The sequence below is a fragment of the Macaca thibetana genome, chromosome 8 (assembly GCF_024542745.1).
Source record: "Macaca thibetana thibetana isolate TM-01 chromosome 8, ASM2454274v1, whole genome shotgun sequence".
Taxonomy (NCBI): Eukaryota; Metazoa; Chordata; class Mammalia; order Primates; family Cercopithecidae; genus Macaca; species Macaca thibetana.
In genome coordinates, this window is record NC_065585.1 from 45,357,271 (window position 1) to 45,378,656 (window position 21,386).

Consider the following 21,386-nt stretch of genomic DNA (forward strand, 5'->3'; position numbering starts at 1 on the left):
CGTTTCATTTAAATTATTTTCTACAAAACACTGAGATGCTTAATGGGTATTCTGGGCTAAAAAAAAATTAAATCTAAGTGACCTAATTTAGGAAAAACTAATATACTGCATAAACATTTTTGCAAAAAGATTTAATGAGAAAGATGTTTCATGCATTAAAATATTTTATTTTTAAATTTTATGCATAACTTTTTTGGACATTTCAATCATGAAATCAGATATAAATACTGTTAAAAAGTATGAAATGATAAATAGGCTTGTTTTAAAGAGGTCATTTCAACATTTTACGTATCTATTGTTTTCATTCTTCTAAAGGCTTCCCTATAGTTAAATGATACGTGACTGAAAAAACATAAGCTGTGATATTAATAGCTGCCTTACGTCTAGAATTGTGTGACAGTCTTTAAGACTGTTTACCCTTGGTACCACCACAAAGGGTTGAAAAGCACAGATTCAAAGAACTTTGATATATATGTATATACAGAAGAGGATGGACTGTCTATAAAATCTGAAATAATTCACATTTTCTTTTTTTAAAAATAAGTAAAATAAATACAGACTTTGATTGCTTAAGTTATGTCAACAACCAGGAGATTGTGATGCTATGCAGACACACTCTTAACAGAATGATAGTCAATGGTCGCCATGCATTTGGTTAGACCCAATTCTTCAGTGGAAGAATTAAGAGTATGTTAGAAGGAAATGATGATGAATAATTTAGGTGAGCTGAGAAATGGGAGCAACAAGATAAGAAATTGGAGAGGCTGTCTGTCAGTCATTCAGATTTGGATAAATACTCTGAGTCAAATTATCAGATTTTATTTGTTTGCAAATCAATTTTGACAAAATACAAACAATAGAGAAACCTACCTAAAGTTTGAATAAAAGCTTTCTTTTAAACTGTTCTCAGATGTAACATTCACTACTCAGTAAAATTTAGTTTAATGTAAAATAGAAGACATGCCAGCACATGTCCTAAGAAGAGATCAAGCGATTTTTACATAATCTTCCTTTTTTAGTCATCATGGCAATGTGGACAACTGTAATTATCTTTAATTTTTAATTAGAAAAAAGAAGTCAATAGATGGATATAAGAGAAATCCAAAATTTTTACAGTTATTTATTTTAACTAAGCTGCCTTGCCGTACTAAGAAAACATTTTTGTAAAGGTTAAATAAAGTATTTCATGGCAAACGCTGCTTCTTAGTGCCTGTATAACAAGAAATATGAGCCAGCCAAAGTTGTGCAAGTTGGTTTCCTTTCCCAGTAAGGGAATGTGGTATCTAAGACCTTGTCCTAACTCATTTTATCCCCAAGTGTAAGTCAAGCAAGTCAAATATGAACTAATGCCTGAAGGGAAGTCCCTGACTCCAGAAGTATGGATTATTTCACATTTATCTTAAAATCTGCTCTCAGAGTTCTTAAAATTCACTAACTTGGCAAGTCAGGAATTATCATGAGAAATGAAATAATTTCATAACTATGAAGTCATCCAACATTCCATGCATCTGACACTCAGTGGGCTTGGCCATGTCTTGGGCATTATTCTGACCTTTAAATAATAAGCTCTTCAATATTCTGGAAATAATTTAAAAGCACGGAAATAATAAGTGCCACAGTATAATAGGTATGCCATTGTCTTTGAGTTAATGCTTTTGTTACACAGACTCATGGTAACAAGTTATGATTAAAGACAATCACATTATGTATGCTGAAATCTTTACAACATTCTTAATCAGTATTTCCCATTACTTAAAAATGGCAAAATACCATGCTTTAATAGTCCAGCTGCATTCCCTTTCTCCAAGTATTCTGTATTAAAATTCACATTTAAAATTAACTTGGTAAAGGACCTTTATGTTTAGACATCAAGAATTTACATTTGCAGAGCACTGGCTTGTGAAAAGGCTTTGAGTGTCTTGTAAAAAGCTTAAGAAATCTTCAGTATATTCTTCTCCAAAGCCATATTTCAATATCTGAGATTTATTGCCAGGGGAGGAACAGAGAGACCATTAGCAGCACCAGCAGCCATTCCTCTGGGCGCTTCGCACTTGAAATATCCCCATTCTCTTTCATGCAGGCTTGCAGAAAACTCTAGAAATCAGCCCTGGGACTGGATAAAGGACCCTATCACAATCCTATCTTTGCCATTTCTTGTGAAAGACTTTAAAAATCTTGAAATTGGTCATTTTATAAACTAGTTTTACAAAGAAACTTTGAAATATAAAGGAAAAGGAAAACTCAACCCTAAACTTCTGCCTCTGATTTAGGTAGAATGTATCTCCCAACAGAAAATGAAAAAATTCCAAATATGCTCTATGCATTAAATACTTAATGAACAAAACTGCTAGGACCCCATTTACTTCTATTGGTGACTTCAAAAGGCACTGTAATCTCCCTCAGAGAATGTAAGTTTCCTGGAATCCCTGATGAAACTAAAAATATTTTAAGAGAAAAAAGTGAAGGGACAGAGTCTACAGACTACTTTTTTTTTTTTTTTTTTGCTATTTCAATTACTGCTTAAAACTGAAATGAAAATGCAGTTGATGGTGGCTGGACGGTAGTTCCTGGGTACTCAAAGGGAGTCAGTGTTTACAGAATATTTTGGATTAAAATCCTTGCCAGATGGTCCCAAGAAGTGTTTACCTCACTGTTGATTTTAGCTATCTTAATGTCAGCAACAATAAAAAGAAGCTTGTTACTGCCACTCGGGAGCAAAGGCATAAAATCCTTCCTCCCCAAATGGAACTGCTAGTTGCAGACAGCTGTGCCCTACACAACAATAAGGGTGATACTGTAGATTTCTGGGAAACTATTTCCACAATTAGAGAAAGACATTATGTGGCAAATTTAACTTGTAATGACATCTACTTTAAATATATAATATTTAGTGATTAAGCTATATACTTTTAGCTTATGGTAAACAATAAAAATTTTCATAGAATAAGCACAAAAGGCTAAACAAAAATGTGAAGAGTTAGACACACATGAAAGTTGTGCCCAATTGAAGTATATTGCTAATCTTCTTCTGTAGCATGTTTCTATTTTATGACTTTTCATTAGAGGCCATAAGGAGGCCAAAGGGGCAGGAATGGGAAAAAGGGGAGGGGTGTGCGACCAGGAGCTACTCTTAAGAGCCCAACTGAATTGACAGTATATTGGGGCATGTATTTTGAGCTCAGTGCCTCCTTTGTGTGTATATTAATAGTATATACAAAAGTATCCAACATTATGCAAATAATAGTGTTTATAATTTTATTAAGGTTTTAAATCTATGTTCTTGAGAAATCCCAAAACTTATTCAATGAACATTTATTGGCTGGGTGTGGTGGTTCACTCCTGTAATCCCAGCACTTTTGGAAGCAGAGGTAGGAGGATCGCTTGAGCCCAAGACTCAGAGGCTGTAGAGAGCTGTGGACGTGCCACTGCACTCCAGCCTGGGCCACAGAGCAAAACTCTGTCTCAAAAAAATAACAAAAATAAAGGAACATTTCCCGCCTGTCTATTATAAGCAAGATACAGGATTAAATATTGTGGAAACAATACCTTATTAAAGTCCTCTTTTTCTTCCCTTTCATTCTCAGCAAACATCCAATACAACCTCAACCACATTCATGCCCATCTTCATTCTCTCCCTCCTATCTCAAGAATAGGAGGAGACTATTGTGGTACATTGCAAATGGCCACAAATTCTCTGCAGCAACTCTTACCAAGATCTAGTTCCTTACTGTTTGGATCTGGCTTAACCTTGTGGCTTGCTCTGTGAAACAGAATGTAGTGGAAGTGAGGCTGTGTGAATTGAGCCCAGGTTCAAGAGGCCCTGGAGTCTCTGCTCTCATTCTTCTGGGACAGTGTTACCAGGTGAAGAAGCTTGGCTAGCTTATTGGTGAGATCACGTGGATGAGAACCAAGACACCTGGCAAACAGCCTGCTGACCACTAAATATGTGGGTGAGGCCATTGTAGACCACCCAGCCCTCACTGATTTCCAGCTGACTTCAGCCTCCTAAGTGAGACCAGGTGAGACCCACAGAAGAACCTCTTGAGTTCACCTAGATGTCTGACCAACAGACTCACGAGCTAATAAATGGTTTTTAAGTCGCTAAGTGTTGGGATGGTTTGTTAAACAGCAATAAATATTTGGTATAAACTTCTTCCTTCAAGATCAGTCCTTCCACTTGTGATCTGAATTCTTTCCTTTTCTTCCCTTGTAAGATTTTATGCCATTAGTGATTCTCTCTTCTGTGTCATTAATTTCTTTATTTCTTTCTTCTCCTATAGTAATGTGCCTAACTCTTCTTCCATTTAAAATTGTTCCTTAACCCTGTGGCTTTCTGTAGCTAACACATAATTAATACTAAAACAAACAAACAAAAACTTCATGCTCATCATCACCACTTCATCACTTCCCATTCACCTCTCAGCCCACTGTAATCTGGCTTTTATCCCTATCTCTCTACTGAAAGTGCTTTCCTTGAGCCATCAATGATGTTCCAATTGCCGAATACAATAGTCTCTTTTTTTCAATTCTTACCTCACTCAGTTCCCTTAGGACATTTAACAACACTGATAATTCTATCCCTCTAAATATCCTTTTTGGATTTTAAAACACCATTATGTCCTGGTTTTCCTGTGACATCTTGGTTTTCCTCACAGCTCTTATTTCCTCTCAATACATTTTATTTCACAGCCCAACTCCCAAATTCAGCTACTGATCCTTTTGCAAGCTCACCTCCAAGATAGCCCCAGTAATCCTTGCCTCTTGTTATCTGTGCCTTTGTGTAGTCCCCTACTGAATAGGGCAGATCTGTGTAGGATATTACAAATAAGACAATGAATGACTTCTGAGGCTAGGCCATAAAAGATATTGTGGCTTCTGCCTTGGATCACTTGATCTGGAAGACAGCAGCTGCCATGTCATGAGACTACTCAAGTAACTCTCTGGAGAGATCCCTGTAGTGAAGTGCTGAGGTCTCCTACCAAGAGTCATGGAGGTAAGTATTTTGGAGATGCATCTTCCAGATCAGATGAGCCTTCAGATGAGTGCAGCTCCATCTGCTGTCTTGATTACAACCTTATCAGAAACACTGAGCTGGAATCACTCAGTTAGACCATGCCCCAAATTCTTGACTAACAAGACTGTGGGATAATAAGTGCTTATTGCTTTACATACTCAAGTTTTGGGGTAACTTTTTATATAGCAATAGGTGACTAATAGAGATTTAGTATCTGTAAATGGGATACTACTGTAACAGAAGTCTAAAATGTGGAGGAGGCTTGGAGCTGGAAAGTGAGTAAAAACTGGAAGAACTTGGAAAGAGCGTTAGTGAATGTCTACATACTTCAGAGAGATTATTAATAGAAACGTGATGGTCCTAGAGGAGACTGCCAGCTAGAGAGTGAGAAAAATGTTACTGGAAATGGGTGGAAAGGGGATCCTTGCTATGTGGTGGCAGAAAGTTTTTCAACACTATCACCTGCAGTAACATGGAAAGTAGAAAATTTGCCTAATAAACTACATGATCTAGCTAAGTAGATTTCCAGGCAGTGTTGAAGTGCCTCCTAGCTTCTACCTGCTGCTAATATTAAAATCCACAAGGGGAGATATAAGCTTAAGGAAGGACTGTCAGATAAAAAGGAGCCAGGACTTGCTATTTTGAAAGTTCCTAGCCTTATGAGATGCAAATGATGCTAAAATGAAGAAATGGCTTCCCAGCAAAGATCAAATCCAGGACATGGTCAGAAAAGCTGGGTCTAAATATGAAGCAAATAATATGCCTGTAAAATCTTTTGAAAGACCTTAGAAATACCTAAATTGATAGCTCAGAGAACTAGTCAAAAACAAAAGGAGTTCTAAGACACTGAAGGGTTATGTCCCTCAGTAATATCAGAAAAATCTTCAAGTAGAGAAGGGCTTATCTAAAAGATACATGGGGGTAATTTTGTCTAATATAGTAAACCTCAGTAAGAATAACAAGAGACCCACAAAGTTGTTTAAAGAATAATATTGGCAGAAACACTGCCAACTTAGACTGAAAGAGGTACGGATAGTACAAAATGAAAAGACGACTCTGAACCTTCAAAATTCTACCAGCAGAAAGCAGGCTGGGAAAACTACAAGGTGCAAACAAAAGCTACTTTTCATGGAAAAGAATGCGTGACTCAGAGGCTGGAGCCAAGTGCACAAAGCCACGAGCAACAGGGAGCTACTTCCAAGTGGGAGTAATACTGAGTACTAATTAAGAAACTTCCGACATTTATCTGATTGAATTTAAGAATTTCTATGGACCAGAAACTCCTGTGTGTCTTCTGTTTTCTCATTTTATGCATGGAAATGTCTACTGTAGTTATCGTATGCCTATATCACCATTGTACATTGTTCTGCAGCAACAGATAGTTCTTCTCTTAGGACTCTCTCCTGGGCATGCTTATTTGTTCCCACTTCTAGCTAGGCACCAATAACAGGCCAAATTTGTATCTCCAGGTCAGACTATTCTTTTGAGCTCCAGCCTCTTACATTGAATTTGCCTACTTTACATGTCCATTTGGATGTCTAGTTAGGGGCAAAGGAGTAAAAAGGAACCCTTGGTTATAGAGAGCCAAGTTCTTTCTACTTTAAAAAATGTTTTGTATAGACAGGGTCTTGCTATGTTGCCCCAGACTAGTCTCAAACACCTGGCCTCAAGCTATCTTTCCTATCTTAGCCTCCCAAAGTTTTGGGATTATAGGCGTGAGCCACCACTGCACCCAGCCAAGCTGAGTCCTTTACTAGGAGCTTTATGAATGTTTTTCATGGAATATTTACAATAGTCACTTAATTATGCAGAAGAGGAAGTTGAAGCTCCAAGAAATTAAGAAACTGTCCATTCTTCATGCAGCTATCAAACCTTAGGAGTGAAACTCAGGTATTTATGGCTTCAAATTTGTGCTTTTTCTAATATCCCATCCTTCCTGCCCTCTATAGCAGCCTAAAATTCAATGTGTCCAAAATGGTTTTCAGGATTACTCTGTTGTGCTCTTACACCCTGCCCCATTATCTGTCTCTCAAACATTTTCCTACTCAGCTCCCTGGTCTTGGCCAATAGCAAAACTGGCAACACATCACCTAAGTCTGAAACCTCAGAGTCAAACCAGACCCTTCTCTTCCATGATCAATAATCAAATCCTGGTTATTTTAACCTCCCAAATTTCTTCCAAACAGACCTCTATCAAGTTAAACCTTCTCTCAGCAATTTAAAGATGCTGTTCCACTGTCTTCTAGCCTCCATGGTATCTAAAGAGAAGTCCATAGTAATTTGATTGTTGTTCTCCTAATGTGTTGTAGGTAATGTGTTTTCCTCTGGCTGCTTTCAAAATTTCCTCTTATCTTTGGTTTTCAGTAGTTTCATAATGATGTTCCTGATATCTTCAAATTTACTTTATTCTTCCATCATGTACTTTATGTATATATATGGGGAGAGGGTAAGACCCTGTCTCCATACACACACACACACACACACACACACACACACACGCACACATATATATATACACACATATATACTTTTTTCATGCAGGGTCTTGCTCTGTTGCCCAGGCTGGAGTGCAGTGGTGTGATCTCAGCTCTCTGCCAACTCCGCCTCCCAGGGTCAAGCAATCCTCCCACTTCAGCCTCCTTAGTAGGTGGGACTATAGATGTGCACCACCATGCCTGGCTAATTTTTTTTTGGTAGAGGCAGGATCTTACCATATTGCCCAGGCTGCTCTTTAACACTTGGACTCAAGAGATCCACCTGCCATGGCCTCCCAAAGTGCTAGGATTACAGGCGTGAGCCACCATGCTTGGCCCATGTATTATGTTTCTATTGCTCTGTAACAAATTAGTACTAATTTAGCAGCTTAAAACAGCACACATTTACTCTCTCACAGTGACTGTTGGTCAAGAGTCCATGTATAGCTAGCTGCGTTATCTGTTTAGGGTTCCTAAGACTCCAAATGAGCTGTCAGTTGGCTGCATTCTGATCTGGAGGCTTGACTTGGGAAGCCTCTACTCAAGCTTGCTTAAGTTGTTGGCAGAATTTATTTTCTTGTGGCTATAAGACAAGGGCCTTAACTTCTTACTGCCTCGTGCTGGTTCTGGAGGCTTCCCACAGCTCCCTGCCCCAGAACCCTCTTAATAGGCCATCATAACATGACAGTTTGCTTCCCAAGGCCAGCAGGAGCCTCTATGCCTCTCTCTCCTTACAAAAGGGTCCAATCACTCTTTTAGGGTTTTTATCTTAGGCCCATCCAAAGATTTTTTCTCTTGATTAACTAAAAATCAACTAATTTAGGACCTTAATTACATCTGTAAAATCCCTTCACCTTTGACACAGACACTTTAGAGTACATGTCTGATAATGCCAACATGGGTCATCTTTGGATTAACATCTATTAATTGTCTTTCCCTTGAAACTGAGTAACATTTCTTTTTCCTGACTCTTATCTGTCAAGTAATTTTGGGTTACATTATGGACATTGTACCTGTTTTGTTGTGGAGACTCTGGATTCTCTTATGACTGCTCCAAAGAGTGTTGATGTTTGTAGTTAACAGGTAACTAACTTGTTTAGACTCAAACTGGAAATTCTCATACTTGGGTGAGCAGCAGCTCAGGTTAGTTTATTTCTTTAAGCCTTGGGTACAAACTGCATTTAGTTTGCCCCAAGCATGTGTGTGGTTCAGCAGTCAGCTGAACAGTTGGGCCAAATTTAAAAATGTTATATTCCCATTTTATGGCTTTCTCCTCTCCAGGGTTTTCTCTTCACTCTCTAGCATCCTCGGATGCTTGGCTATTTCCCCTGGTACCCTGGGCCAGAAAGATGATAGGCCACCCCTGTTCTGCCGTGACTGCAGTTGCCTCAAGGCAAAGTAAAAAAAATGGGAAAGTCATCCTGCAAATTACTTGCTCAAAATTTTGACTCCCCTCCAAAATCTGCCTTTGTTTTAGTCTCCAGAGCCTTCAGGCAGTTTTTCTGGTTGTTGTTGTTTGTTTTGTTGTTGTTGTTTTTTAAGTTCTGTTCAGAATGTGTGGCTGTTATTCACAGAAGTATCAGTTTCTTAGGCATTTATATCATTTAATGACTTCTACTTTGTCTTAGCTCTGTTACTATAATCTCTCTCACTCCTGGACTATGCAGCAGTACCCATAGTAGTCTCTGCTTGTATTCTCAATCTTCTCTAGACTCTCTTCTCAAATACACTAGAACTTTTCTGAAATACATCTGTGATCATGGCATTCCTCTACTTAAACCCATTCAGTAGCCAAGAGCTGCCCATCACATAGATGTATATCTTCTTGAAATGGATTCCCAGGCTCTTGAGAACATAACTCCGCCAGACAGTGGTGTGCTGGAGCTGGCTCATATCTTGTTTGTGAAAACCAGCAATTAAGTATTCAGAGATTTTGCAAACTGGTGGTCAAACCATTGGTAGCTTGAAATAAGCTTTGGAGTATTTACACCATGAAAGTTGGCCATCCCTACAATCAGGGGGTCCCCACCACTACCACTCTAAGAGCCAGTGGACCAGCATATATTTCCTCTGCAATTTTTATGATTGAGCTACACTGCACAAAACCTGAAATCCCTTGACCATAACTTGCTGTTTATATAACCTCCCTGATGCTTCTTGGTGTACTTCCTCCACTATCGTCCACTGGGGCAACCTATACTTACTGTTCAAACTCAGCTTCTGTGGAAAGCTAACTTTGATCTCTCTGGGTATGTAGATTATCATACCTTTGTGCTATCATGGCCTGAAGACACCATTAAAACTTAGCACAGCATACAAGAGCCCTCATGGCCTTAGCCTATTTCCCCCTCTTGCAGCTCCACACATGTGCTCTACACTGTAGCCAAATTAGTCAAGTTCCCCTTCTGTGCCATATTGTTTCGTGTCTCTGTGGCTTTCACACATGTTGGTCCTTTTAGCTGGAATATTGCCTCCACCCTCACTTCACTGGCCTAGCTAACTCCAAGGCATTAACATGTAATACAAATATCCCTTCTGTCTGGAAGCCTTGCCAGATTCCCATCCTCATGTAGGGTTTGGAAACATTTCCTTTGGGTTCCCATTAAGACTTTGTTCATATCCAGATGCAATTGATTTTACTTCCTGATTCCCTGGCATTTCTTCCCTACGGCTAGTGTTTTCATTAGTCACCCCTCATTTCTCTCTGTCCTGAACTACTGCAATGATATCCTGATAGATTGATAGATACTGTCATGTCTATAATACTTTGTTTACTTTTCTGGGTCCCTCAATAGATAGTAAGTTCTTTGGAAGAATGTATATATTTAAACACAATAGGTAATACATAAAAATATACTGATTAAAAAATGAACGTAAGGGAGACTAAATAAACAGCTACAGAGAAATAATGGCCGACAGGAGGGCCTGTGAAAAGACTGAGTTAGGCCTTGGATGCCAGATAATTTGGATATTATTTAATAAATCATGGTGTAGCCTGTGATGGTTTCTGGACAGGAAAGTGTAACAAAGTATTTGGGAAAATTACTTCAGCTGTAGTCTGCAAGATAAGTCAGAGTTAAAACAGGGCAAAACTGTTAACTAAGAGAACAACTGAGAAAAACTATTGCCATAGTTTGTATAAGAAGTAATAAAGATAACACTCTTGATATATCATTACACTTGCCGGTGTTCCTAAGGGTTAGTATTTGGAGTTCCTTTTAGTCTGTATGTGAATTTTGGGTGTGTGTGGTGCTTAATGTCTCAAATTTAATTTCTTTGTCCTTATTAAGAAGTTGAAAAGTACATAAAAATGTTACAAAAATAGACGTATATCACCTTAACTCAACATTCAGAGGCAACCAGTGATAACATTTTGACATGTCTTTTTCCAGTATTTTTAATGCATTTACTTGTGTGTTGTTATGATCACATTGTATATATAGAATTTTATATTCTGCTTTTGTGACTTATATGATATGATAGGTAGCACTTCCCCCATTCCATGTAAAAATGTAAAGATCCCATAATATATCTATAAGATAGTCTTATGCCAGATTTTACTTAACTCCTTAAAAGTGAACATTTTGGTTTTTTAAATATTTTGTGACAAACTGTGATAAACTTTGTTTGTATAAAAATCTTTGTTTTAATTTGCATTCTCTCCAGAGGGTAGATTACTATTGGGAGACTTACTGGGTCAAAGTCTACAATAATTTTAATAGCTTTGAAGTTTCTTACCCAACTGCTTTCTAGAAATTAAGTACCAATTCCATTAGCAACTCCAGTGTGTAATAGTGTCTATTCATTTGCCTTTTCTAAACAAACTTTAACATGCATGCACACAGAGGAGAACACTTGAAAAATTTATCAGCTTTGGCAACGCAGAGTATTTCTTTGTCCCCCAAGTCTGCTTTTTAAGTTTTTAAATTGTTACTGTGGCAACAAGAAATATGCTCTTTCTCTAAATATATATGTATACATGCATTATACAAATGGATTTGTAAAGCATAGTAACTAAGAATTACAGTCTCGTTAATGAAACTGACAACTGGCTGGAATTACTAAAAGATAGGCAGATACTCAAAACCTGTTGCTTTCCATTTTAGACAAATGAAAAAATGACCAGGTCTCATTTTAAAATATTGTTACATACAAAAAGAAAACCAGAGAACTTTCTGTTATACACTGATTAGGACCAGAACGAGTATAATAAAAATATTTTACTGTAATTTGGTGAGTACAGGTTAATTACATAAAAGTTAGATTTAAACGATTATCTGTCATTTCTCAATTTCTAAACTTTGTACCAAGCTTTCAAATGATAGGAATACCAGTGAGGTCAGAATGAAAACAATTTTAAATCAAACCTTTAGTCTACTGAATTTGATCAATTGAGAAATCTTAAAGCAAGTGTTGGCAAACTTAGGCTTATAGGCCAAATTTGGCATGTAGCCTATTTTTGGATAGCCTATGAGCAGAGAATGGTTTTTACATTTTTAAATGGATGGAAAAAATCAAAAGAGTAATAATTGTGATGTTTGAAAATTATATGAAATTTAAATGTTATTGCCCATAAATACAGTTTCATTGGCACATAGCCACACTCATTCATTTATATATCACCTATGGTTGATTTTACACAGAGTTGAGTAGCTGCAACAAACTGTAAATCCTGAAAGCTTAAAATATTTACTATCTGGCCCTTTATAGGAAAAGTTTGCCACCTCTGCTTTAAAGTAATGTAGGATTTATATTTTTGTCTCTATGTGTCACTCTGTTTAATGAATATTTCCAAGATGCTCTGCTGCTCATTGAAATTAATTTTACCTTGTTACAATTGCTTTGTTATTTAAGATGGGGTCTCATTATATTGCCTAGGCTGGTCTTGAACTCCTGGGCTCAAGTAATACTCCTTCCTGCCTCAGCCTCCCAAGTAGCTAGGACTACAGATATGTGCCACCATACCCCAATAATTTTTAAATTTTTTGTAGAGATTGGGTCTTGTTATGTTGCCCAGCCTGGTCTTGAGAAGTTCTGGCCTCAAGTAATCCTCCTGCCTCAGTCTCCCAAAGTGTTAGGATTACAGGCATGAACCACTATTCCTGACCTGCAGTTTTAAATATTTACTGTTTCATGAGCTTATGAAACTTCTGTTATATTCATTTAGGATAAATGTTATATTATTTTCCATAGGTCTGTCTAGAGCCTATTTCCACTTGCTTGATGGTTTGATTACCACAATTAAGTCATTGGTAACTAGAATTCTGCAATTCTGAAAAAAATGCATAATCCATAAATTGTACATGTTTGAGGTTAAAAGCAAGTGTAAATCCTTACATAAAAGATAAAGGCAATACTATTCCAAGCAGTTTAACCAACAGTGCTCTCTATTAACCAAAAAAGGAAGTTAAACAGCCTCTACATAAATCCTACTAGTTGGTTTTATGTTGATCCTACTAGTTGATATCACTATAGCTTGTTTGTCTAAATTAAACAAAGCTTCCCTTGACTATGAACTGCACATACTGCCTATATTGTGGGGAAACATTTATACACTCACACCTCTAGTCCCTAGATTCAATGTAGTGTAATGTGACATACTTTTCTGAAGAGCAGTCCCTTGCTGGTTATTGTTCTCATCCAACCTGATCTAAAGTCTACTGAATTGGAATATTTAAGAGCCCTTTGTGATGGCATCTATGATTCTGTGCAGCTGAATATATTCAATTATTCCCTAGGAAATAGTTTTCTTCTTCCTTTGTTTGTTTAGGCAAGAAATTGTTGTGAGATATCCAGAATGTTAAGTGATTCTGCCCCAGAGTATGTGTTAGAAACTATAAGGAGCATTTTATGACTTTCAATTCTGAAAGGTTTGTCAGCTTTGGATTTCTAGAATTGGTTGTGTCCATGTTTCTTTTCATCCTACTGGGACTTAACTGTTGTTAGCAACCTCTTGTGTGGTTTTAAGATATCTTGACCTCTTTGAAACCTTTCCAGGTGTCACTGCCACTTTGTTGATCTCTGCAATTTTAGTTACATTGTTTAATGGAGTTAAGTTCCATGAACTTTAGAAATCCTCCCTGAGACTATGAATTGACTAACACCCAAGGCAGCATAAACATGCAGACACAAATGTTCCTAAAACGAAGCTTGCTGGGCGATGCAGGATATGACTTGGAGTCTGGAAAAAGGAATATTTTGCTCAATTGTGCATCTATGACAAGCTCCAGGTGCAGTTTGAAGCTGAGTGGTTAGTTTTTCTGATCCTCACGTAGACTCTCATTAGAACACAGCAGAATCTGCAACTGTGAATGTAAGGAATTCCATGAAGACCCCCTGGGCCCATTAAGGCTTCTGGCTTCAGAGGGTCCTAAAACACTTACATTAGCATATGGAAATATAGTAAGAAGACATTGTTTTTTATAAATATCATCTAGGTTTTAGTCTTAAGATTATAATGACTGCAGCTTATTTTAAAAGTTGCATCCACAAGATGCAGTTACAAATTTAAAAGAAAGAACAAAGTTTATTAGATACCTGTTTTATGTTTACAGTTTGTCATTAAAAAGCTCCTATTATTTTTGGTAACACAGTTAAGACTTTGCAAAGTTCATACTTGGACTAAGAATCCCCTATTAGTTTAGCTTTAGTTGTGGCCTACTATTCCAGTGATTTCTCAGCCCTTCTTTTCAAACTTCACAGCCTGGCTATTCTAACAGACAAATCATGCTGCCAAAACCTAGGAGAGTGAGACAAAGTCGAAGTGACACTGTATTGATAATTAAAAGATAAGGAGTTCAGTCCTAACTCTACCACTACCTAACTTAACATTTCTATTTGTCTCCTTATCTATAAAATATGCATAACAAATAATACTACACAGGAATGCTGTGAAAATAAAACTTGTAATAAATACAAAAAGGCCTTTGAAATAGTGCAAACAAGTATGAAAATGAAAGGTGTGCTGGTGACAGTGGTTGTTTATTCATTCTTTCCTGCTGACCTCTTCTCCACCCAGAAACTATATGTCTGTAACATGAACACTACTGCTCCCCACACTCCTGAGCCAGTTGTTCTCTTATGATCACCTTCCCATCCTGGCTCCAGTGTCCAGGGAATCCTGAGGATCTCTGAGGGATATGCAAGCTATGCATCTTCAAATGACTGTGGAGAGTTAAGCTTCCTCTGCTTTGCTTTCTACCGGCTAAGGCCTGGAGCTTGCTGTGTGTGCATCAGTAAAGTGGCTACAAGTACAGTGTACAATTACATGTTACTGTAGCTTCTCAGAAGCTTCTTTCCTGTCCCTCACAATTCACTGCTGGGAATGCAATGGCAATGGAAACTTAGAAGATCTAACAGGTTATACAGCAAGTGTTAATATGAGTTCTCTCTAGGTGGTTGGAATTATAGGTGTTTTTGTTTGGTTTTGTCTGTATACCTGTATGCTCTCACTTTTGTAATCCATAGGCAAAAAATAAAAAATAGATGAATTTAAAACAAATAAAACATCCTTTATGTTACAAGTGAGAAACAACTTAAATACTTCTAACATGGACATTTCTCAAGAGGAAAATTAGAAAACAAGGGTATGTGATTTACCCTAAAAATATGAGTGTAATACCATATCATGTGAGAAAATTTTTATGAAAAAAAGTCATGTATTTCAGTGTCCTGTCAGATTAATGTGAACAAAATAAGAAATACTGCATTATATCTACTTTTCCAAATTGTATATCAATAGTGTGGCAATCTGATGAAAAAACAAGTAAGAAATCAGCATCTAGCCACCCTCATTTGGAGCCCAAGGGTATAATGTAGTCTGATGCTGGTCTAGAGACCAGATGGGAAAACTTGTTCTCTAATCTAATGACTTTCTTTTAATCACAAGCAGGCAGTAGTTTCCTTATTATCCAGTTTAACAAATACATTATTCTTGAGAGTACTTCCTAGGATTTATTTTGCTCACTTAAGACTACATCTTTGTATTTAATTCATCTTCATATTATCGCTACAGGGCACATATCTCTAATTATTCCCATGTAAAGGGACAGGAAAATGAAATTACACTACTTGGAAAACAGACATCCTCTGGTGTGTCTTTTCTCAGTGCTGCCTTGGATGTAGTTTTTCATTGTCATTGTATCACAGATTGTGAGCTGTCCTCAGAGGGCAAGGCCTGTGACTTACCTCTTTTTGAATTCCCAGTGCCTAGCATGTGCCTGCTACCAAGGACACACACAGAAAAAAATCTGAAGAAACAAATGAATAATAATACCCAACACATAATGCTTACACATTAATGCCTTATATGTATGAATTCACTTAGTCCTTATAACCCTTTGAAATAGGTACTACTTTTATCCCCATTATACATATGAGAAAACTGAAGAACAGAAAGTAGAGCAAAGTTATACACAGCTAGGATCCAAACCTGGCTCTCGAGTCAGCCTCTTCATCACCACACCCTGTTGCCCCCCAAGCACCCGGGCTAAACAGGAAAACACTCCATTCCAAGAGAAGCGTGTGCTCCCATCTCTAAACACTCTTGAGTTTCCGTCAGATGTAGCTACGCTGTGTGGTTCCTTCGGAGACTTAAAAAGGAAAATAACTGGACAAGCACACAAGTGCAGAAGAAATGAATCCCCAACCTTAACAATGGCTGTTTGTAAGGGTGTTTCTCAAATACCTGTGGGGATTTGTGAGAGCGCCAGCTGTACTGGTGACTGTGGAGACTCGCCAGCAGAATATTTTCATCAGTATCCACCTGGCCAAACCGCAGTGTCTCCTGTGTGTCATTACAGATCACAAAATGGCTGAAGACCAACTCCTCTACCTCAGGGCATTTGTTCTGAAAGAAAAAGGATACGAAAGCCAACATGGATCAGATTAATTGCAAGATGTTTGGCAGCTGTCTGCCCAGTGGCGATTGTTACAACACAGAAACCCTAAAAGATCTGTTGTCATTAGCTCTGGTATACAAAGTATTCTATACTGCCAGGATAAGCACACACACACACACAAAATACCTTTAAGAGATTTTAAATGTTTCAAGAATGTGTTTTGATTTATACTCCCTCAAAATAAATCATACACACTGAAGAGTAAAAGAACAATGAGATCCTTCAAACTTTTAACATTTCTTAAAGTGAATTAACATGCTACAAAGAGTGCTGTACTGGGTAGTGCATGTTTTTGAACAGTACTGGAGGCTAGAATTACCATGTTCCCGGCTTCTAAACTCAACAATCAAGACCAATTACCAAAGCCACAGTTTGTACCCTACAGAAAGTAAGAATCATTTAGGTAAAACATCCCCAGATCCCTTAAGGGGGAGGGTGGATATGTGTGTGTGTGTAAATCTGCTCAGGGAGAGATGTAAATAAAACCATAACTTTCCCTCTATTGTTAAGAGGCTGAACATACAAAACAGATCAACTCCAGAGTTACTGTAAGCCAAGTTGCAGTTTTCATGAGAAATAATGTGAGTTGAAACACTTTTCGGTATCTGTTTCAGCTAATAGTCATCAATCAGCTAAAATCCTTCATTAGTCAGCTAAAGCGCAGCAAATTAATAATATGTTCCTGTGCTGATAACTCCTTTCTCATTTAATGGTGCCTCCACTGGTTGTTGCTACATTAAAACGCTGGCAAAGTAATAAAGTATTTCTGTGCTTACTCTTTTATCACTCTAGTTAGACTATGGCTTAAAAGCAATAAACACACTTTTGGTAAACTTAAAAGAATGCTAAATAAATGATTAACTTGAGAATATAAGAAAAAAATCATAAGTAGCTAATTCATTTGCAGATAATGGGAGATAACATGTTTCTCCAGTTGGCCTCTATTTCCCGTATGGATCTAAATAATGTCAAAATGCCACACTCCATCATTTGCCACTTTACTGAGAAGTAGGGGAGTAAACAGAGATACAACTCAGAAGCATTGTGATTCAAGTACAGAGGAGGCATGAGGCCAAGGAGACTACAGATGAATGTACCTGGAATCCAGCCTGGGCCATGACCAGACTTGTACCCATCAGGATACAGACTCATCTTGGGAAACAGAGTCTACTCCTAGTCATCCAAAATGCCCTTGAAGTAGGTGGGCAGGCTCCATGCTGCAGGTGGTGAAGTGGCCCTGACATACCTCATTTTTCCAGAGGTCCTTGAGGACTTCTAAGCCCTCTCGCATCATCCATCTGTTCCCATTGAACTGAACCTTGCTTCACAGTCACACTAACCACCAAAAGAGTTTCTGGCTAAGTGAGACCAAAGTACTCATAACAACAAGCATCGGTCATCTACCATAATACTCTCTACTCTGGCTTTTAATGGTAGCAATGATTTCAAAACTTGCCTGCTGTTGAGTTTTAGATGAATTGTTTTACCCAGCCCCTGCCCATGCCTCCAACTGCATCTTGAGCTACTCTCCATTTGCTGAGGGCATTTGTTCAGGACACTCCAGCTCCACCAGCCTTTTCCAGCTGCTCCAGCACTATGCTGACCTCCTTCCAACTCATCCAACACATCAAACTACTTCCTGCCTCAGAGCCTCCCTCTGCTTAGACATCTTTTTCTCCATTTCTTGTTTGACCAACTTGTTTCTATTCAACTTTCAGATTCCTGTTTTAAGGCTGGTTTTAAGAGCAGCCTTCTGAGATCCTCCCGGGTCAAGTTAGGTTCTCCTATTTTATGCTTATATAAGATTCTATATTTCACCTTCAGAGCACTTGTTAATTTGTACCATTATGGGTTCAATATTGTCTCCATAATTAGACTTTATGCCGCAGAAGGGCAGCAACCACGTCTGTATTCTTTACGGTTTTATCTCTGGTATCCAGCATAATGCCTGGCCGATAAATACTTAGGAAATAAACAAAAACTTTAGTAGATGTAATTTGTAAAACTATAATTATATATTCACTGTACAAAGTTAGAAAATAAAGGGGAGAAGAAGGGGAGGGGAGAATAAGGGGAGGGAAAATTAGGAAATACAGAAAGTATGGATTTTTAAAAATCTTTAATTTTAAACTCAGCAATAACTACTATTAACATTTTGGTGAATTTTCTTCAAGTAATTTTTCCCTTCTGAATGTCCTGCCTGTTACTATTCTAGTCTGTCCTATCCAATCCTTTTTTATATATTTATCTACAAACCTTTAATCAAACTGGAATCATAGTATGTAATTAGTTTTGATGAGATTTTTCCATTGAGCATTATATAATCAACATGAACTGCTCTACTTGTAAACATTTTTCTTTCCTTTCAGTGCGAGTACAGACATGAAGAAAGGAATATGATTCCAATCTCCCACTTAGTTACACATCCTGAGATTAAAATTCAGTTTTCATAATGAATTGGGATCAATCTGCTGGTAACACAGAGGTTAAGTTACCAGATGGGGCTTGAGTAGAAAAAAAATCATATTACTTTCTTCATCTCTAAAAACTGACCTTTAATAAATGATGAGGGTTTTAGGAAAAAATGTAAATTAAAGAACACAAGGGGGTTGTTTACATTTTTCTAAAGAATATTCAAAGTCCTCAGGGAACTATTTCTCTACTGCTCCTTCATCTGTAGAGTTCATTATAACTGTAATAAGTTTAAGCATTTCCTGGAATGTTTTAAATTCTGTTATAATATTAAAAAGTTCATATGTATTTGATGTCACATCATAGATGTTGAGCCTCAGAATGCTCACTTGGAATTGTAATTAAAAGATGGCTTATCCACATTTAAGTTTCATCGAGTGTCATACAAGCATTTGCAATTAAACAGAGATACCATTTTGGTGTTAGAGAAGACACATAAGTGTAACCTTAAGAAAAAATCCCTTTTAATACTATTTTGTCCAAATCTGGGAAAGTGACATAGAAATATAAAACAGATTGCAAGTGGCATTTTGGATCCTTAATCTGTTTTCACAAAACAGTCATCATTTATAAAAGAGAAAAGAAAATCTATAGCCAGAGAAATCAGACACTGATGAAGGCTTCTGTTAATCTTGAACTCATGACCTAAAGGTGGAAGGCCAAATTGTTTCATGCTTCAACTGTCTGGTCCATCCACACTGGGGAAAAATGACTTGTCTCCAATATGAATCCAATAAAAAGTATGTGGATAACTAAAATCACTTTGCTTGCTTATTAAATTCATATTTTTCACTGGCAGCAATTATACTGTATGTGAGCATTATACACACAATAAAATTCAAGTTTGGGAAACTAAACTTCCCTTTCGAAAGGGGATAAACCACATTCAGAACATCTTAAAAACAATGAACTTAATAACCCTTTGTAAGCCCATTTCAATGTCAAATGTCCTATAATTTCAAAGCAGTGCACGTTCATATTTACTTTAGAATACACAGGGTTAGGTGCCTACCACATTAAAACTTGGTGGCAAGTACCCTTGACATGAGAGGAAACAAGAAAATTACAGCAACAATTACAGAAGTATATCCTCTTGTGGCTCATGTTAACGTTGCCAAATCCCTGTATAAATCAGAACCAACTATTCATAGAATGTACCTGTCAGCAATATGCTACGTGACATATGGCTCTACTTAATCAAATATACAATTCCATTTAAAAAAACTCAGAATATTCCTTCAAGGCACTATGTTAGCCAGTCAGTCATTCACACTCTGATGTGGTTTAAAACATTTAAATATTTATGCACCATATTTTATTTATATGTATAGCTGTGTCTAAGAGAGTATTTTTACCCTGGGAGGAAACTGGTATTTCTGAAGGCCATTTTGCAGTAGTTGCTACACATGAGTCCCCTTATAATGGCTCTGATACCAAGACAAAAATATCCTGGGTTTAAATGTTCTATCAATGATTCTTTTATATTTTCTAGGTTTGTTTTTTATTAAATGCATTGTTCAAAATATGACCAAAAAACAGAAATTGGATCCATAGAGGTTTTTTTCACATGGCTATTTGAACCAGCTGCAAAGATTTAGATCACACTAGCTCTTATTTTACGCATGTCCTTTGCAACAAGAAAACCATGGAATGCCCTTAAAAAAGATTTTTAAAATACAAAACAGATGTGTTATCTTCTTTCCCTTTGCTATTGTAGTGCCATGTTAGGTAATTAATTCCTTGGTCTTGTATAGGTCTTCATGCATATAAAGAAAAACATTTATTCCCATACAAATTCTTAAGTTAAAGAACAAAAGCTTCTCTTCCCTTTAGCTGCTCCATCCCAGTGGGGGATGAAGGACCGTTTCTCTTGGGGAGCCAGCTTCACACAAATGTGTGTAACATATACAAAATGTGGGGAAAAGTCTCAGCTTAAATAGCAACACATACTTGATGGAAATACGATCTAACACTAAAATCAGTAAGGGAAACAGAAGTGATTTGTTCTTAAATCGCTGAACTTATTATCATCCAAATATTCTGTGAAGTTACTTTGGTGCTAGCAGACATGGAGAGGTTTCCCATTTTAAATATGCCACTTATCATAGACTTATACTTCATCCCTTTTTTTGGTTTGGTTTATTTCTGATAAGAAATAAAAGTTAAACAATTATTAAAATAATCAAGGCTCTCTAACTGATTAAAAAAATCCATTATCCAGTACTTTTTAGTGAATCAAAAAGTCAGAATGAGAGTAGAGGAAAAAACTAAGACTGTATTGTACTCACATATTTCATCTCACTGCTTTTTGTTTGTTTGTTGGTTTGAAAAGATGGAATGCTTATCATCAGAAAGGGTCACACAGGTTCTTTATTTCTGCAATGGACACTTAGACAATTTGATACATAGCTAAGTTGAAGCTTTGGCAAACTAAAGCCAAAATACTTGGAAAAAATTTCTGGGAATATGTTACTTTCCACACAGATGTGGTACATTAGTCACAAAAATGTGGGCATGATCTCCAAT

At 37.2% G+C, this 21,386-nt stretch overlaps 1 protein-coding gene across 8 annotated transcripts in view; it reads right to left on the reverse strand.

Moving 5' to 3' along the window:
- VPS13B (vacuolar protein sorting 13 homolog B) overlaps positions 1–21,386 on the reverse strand; it is an 859,202-nt gene that overhangs the window by 77,006 nt on the left and 760,810 nt on the right. For all 8 annotated transcript variants that reach the window (XM_050801187.1, XM_050801183.1, XM_050801189.1 and 5 more), the window contains one exon: positions 16,175–16,336. In XM_050801187.1, the coding sequence (XP_050657144.1) occupies positions 16,175–16,336 (162 nt within the window). The remainder of the gene's footprint in view (positions 1–16,174; positions 16,337–21,386) is intronic.